This window comes from Neomonachus schauinslandi, chromosome 9 (genome assembly GCF_002201575.2).
Source record: "Neomonachus schauinslandi chromosome 9, ASM220157v2, whole genome shotgun sequence".
In the NCBI taxonomy this organism is placed as follows: Eukaryota; Metazoa; Chordata; class Mammalia; order Carnivora; family Phocidae; genus Neomonachus; species Neomonachus schauinslandi.
In genome coordinates, this window is record NC_058411.1 from 74,101,759 (window position 1) to 74,104,152 (window position 2,394).

The 2,394-nt window shown below is 37.6% G+C and overlaps 1 protein-coding gene across 1 annotated transcript; it reads right to left on the reverse strand.

Moving 5' to 3' along the window:
- Window positions 1–400: 400 nt before the first annotated feature.
- LOC110585349 (olfactory receptor 4F6-like) lies at window positions 401–1,339 on the reverse strand. Its single transcript, XM_021695560.1, has one exon. It carries the CDS (start codon window positions 1,337–1,339, stop codon window positions 401–403), a length of 939 nt encoding a protein of 312 aa, XP_021551235.1.
- Window positions 1,340–2,394: the final 1,055 nt, after the last annotated feature.

The window sequence follows — 2,394 nt, forward strand, 5'->3', positions numbered from 1 at the left end:
AGAGATATAGATATATAATCACACTATTGGTCATTAACATGGAATAAACTATCCAAGATTTTTGAACTGCTGAAATAAAGAAAATTAATTGTTTTAAAATAGTGTATAACCCTTTTTTTTTTTTTTTAAAGATTTTATTTATTTATTTATTTGACAGAGAGATAGAGAGAGAACAAGCAGGCAGAGAGGCAGGCAGTGGGAGAGGGAGAAGCAGGCTCCCCACCGAGCAGGGAGCCCGACGCGGGGCTCGACCCCAGGACCCTGGGATCATGACCTGAGCCGAAGGCAGCCGCCCAACCGACTGAGCCACCCAGGCGCCCCTAAAATAGTGTATAACCCTTTAACATTTACGCATACAGTATTACTTTCAGAAGGCACCACTTGTTTTCTCATGAGTTATTTAGGAGATCATTCTCAAACTCAGGAGTTGACTATGCAGTCTCTTCATTGCCATCTTCATGTCCTTGTTCCTCAATGTGTAGATAATAGGATTCAGAATGGGTGTAATCATAAAGTCCAAAATGGCAAGAAATTTATCCACTGACACAGTGGGAAATGGCCACACATAAACAAAGATGCATGGACCAAAGAACAAAATCACCATGGTGATGTGAGCTGACAGAGTAGAAAAGGCTTTAGACAAACCACCTGAGGAACCTTTCCTCACAGTGACCAGGATGAAGACATAGGAGATAAGCAATAAGAAGAAGGTGCCCATGGAAATGAACCCGCTGATGGCAGTAACCATGAATTCCATTCTGTCGGTGTCTGTGCAGGCAAGTTTGATAAACCAAGGAAGGTCACAGTAAAAACTATCTATTTCATTAGGACCACAAAAAGGCAAATGAACAACAAAAGCTAACTGGGCCACTGAATGAATGAAGCCAATAGCCCAAGCACCAGACAGAAGCAAAATGCATATCTGCGGGTTCATGATAGTCAGATAGTGGAGGGGCTTACATATGGCCACATATAGGTTCAAGGCCATGGAGATGAGTAGCACCATCTCAGATCCACCCAGGACATGAAGGACAAATATCTGGATGACACATCCCTGAAAGGATATGGTTTTGTGCCCTGAGTGCAGATCAGATATCATCTTGGGAACCATTAAGGTAGAAAGACATAAATCAATAAATGAGAGATTGGCTAAAAGGAAGTACATGGGGGAATGTAAGTAAGGGTCAAAGGTCACTGTAAACACCACAAGGAGGTTTCCAAAAACAATTGTTACATAAAACACTGTAGAGAAAGCAAGGAGAAAATGCTGCACTGGTCTATAGGTAGAAAGTCCCAAGAATACAAATTGAGACACTTCAGAGTAATTTGCTTCATACATTGGCTTTGCCTGGTGAACCTAAAAGACCAAACCAAAATAATGAAGAAAGAATTTATCAAAAATTATTATTTAAAAAACAGATATGAGCTTTCATTATATCTTGTTTTAAGAAGAAGTCTTCAGTAACAGCCATGTTTTTTTTTAAAAAAACATCATTTAAAAAAAAATTTTACACATTAACATTTTTTTTAAATCATGTATTAATTTATCCATTCAGCTAATATACATAAAGAGGATAACATAATAATCCTATTGAGGATCTACCATATGCCTGGTACTGTCAAGTTTTGAGGTAAAATACTGATCTTGGCTTCAGGAGGTTTACAGGCTAATGGTGGAACTAGAATTTAATAGCTTTAAATACAGATAGAATTCTGATAATAGATTTAAAGGAAATGAACAGACTACCATAAGAACAATGTGACTCATTCAAATGGCGATTGTTCAGATTCTGCTTAACAAGGAGTTAATACTGAAAAGTAGAGTCCAGACTATGGAAACACCATGTGCAAAGATCATGAGATAGGAATGTTAGCAGGGCAAGAGAATGAACAATTGAAATCAGGCTGGAGCAATAGGCCAGACAGGATGGAAGCTTGTATCCATGAACTGAACTTTGCCTTATATCCTAAGAGCAACAGAAAATTATTGGGGATTTTAAGGAGTAGCTTGATATATTTCTGCTGTCAAACAGAAACCAAAGCTTCAATGTAAAGAATTGAATGAAAAGCCTAAAGTAAACTTAGTGACCTCTCAGGAGATTAATGAAGAATAATGTATCAGTGTGTACAAGGTGAATTATTCAATCAACAGTATTGACACAAGGAGATGAAACTTGGAAAAATGTAGGTTTTTGCCTTTCAACATGAACTCAAGGAAATTTTTAATGGATATTTAAATGTTAAGAAAAAAAACAAAAGAAATATATAAATACCTAGACATTAAGATGGAAAACTGATTCTTTTTTTTTTTTTTTTTGGGGAGGGAGGAGGGGCAGACAGAGAGGGAGGAAGAGAATCTTAAGCTGGCTTTATGCCCAGTGTGGAGCTCAATGC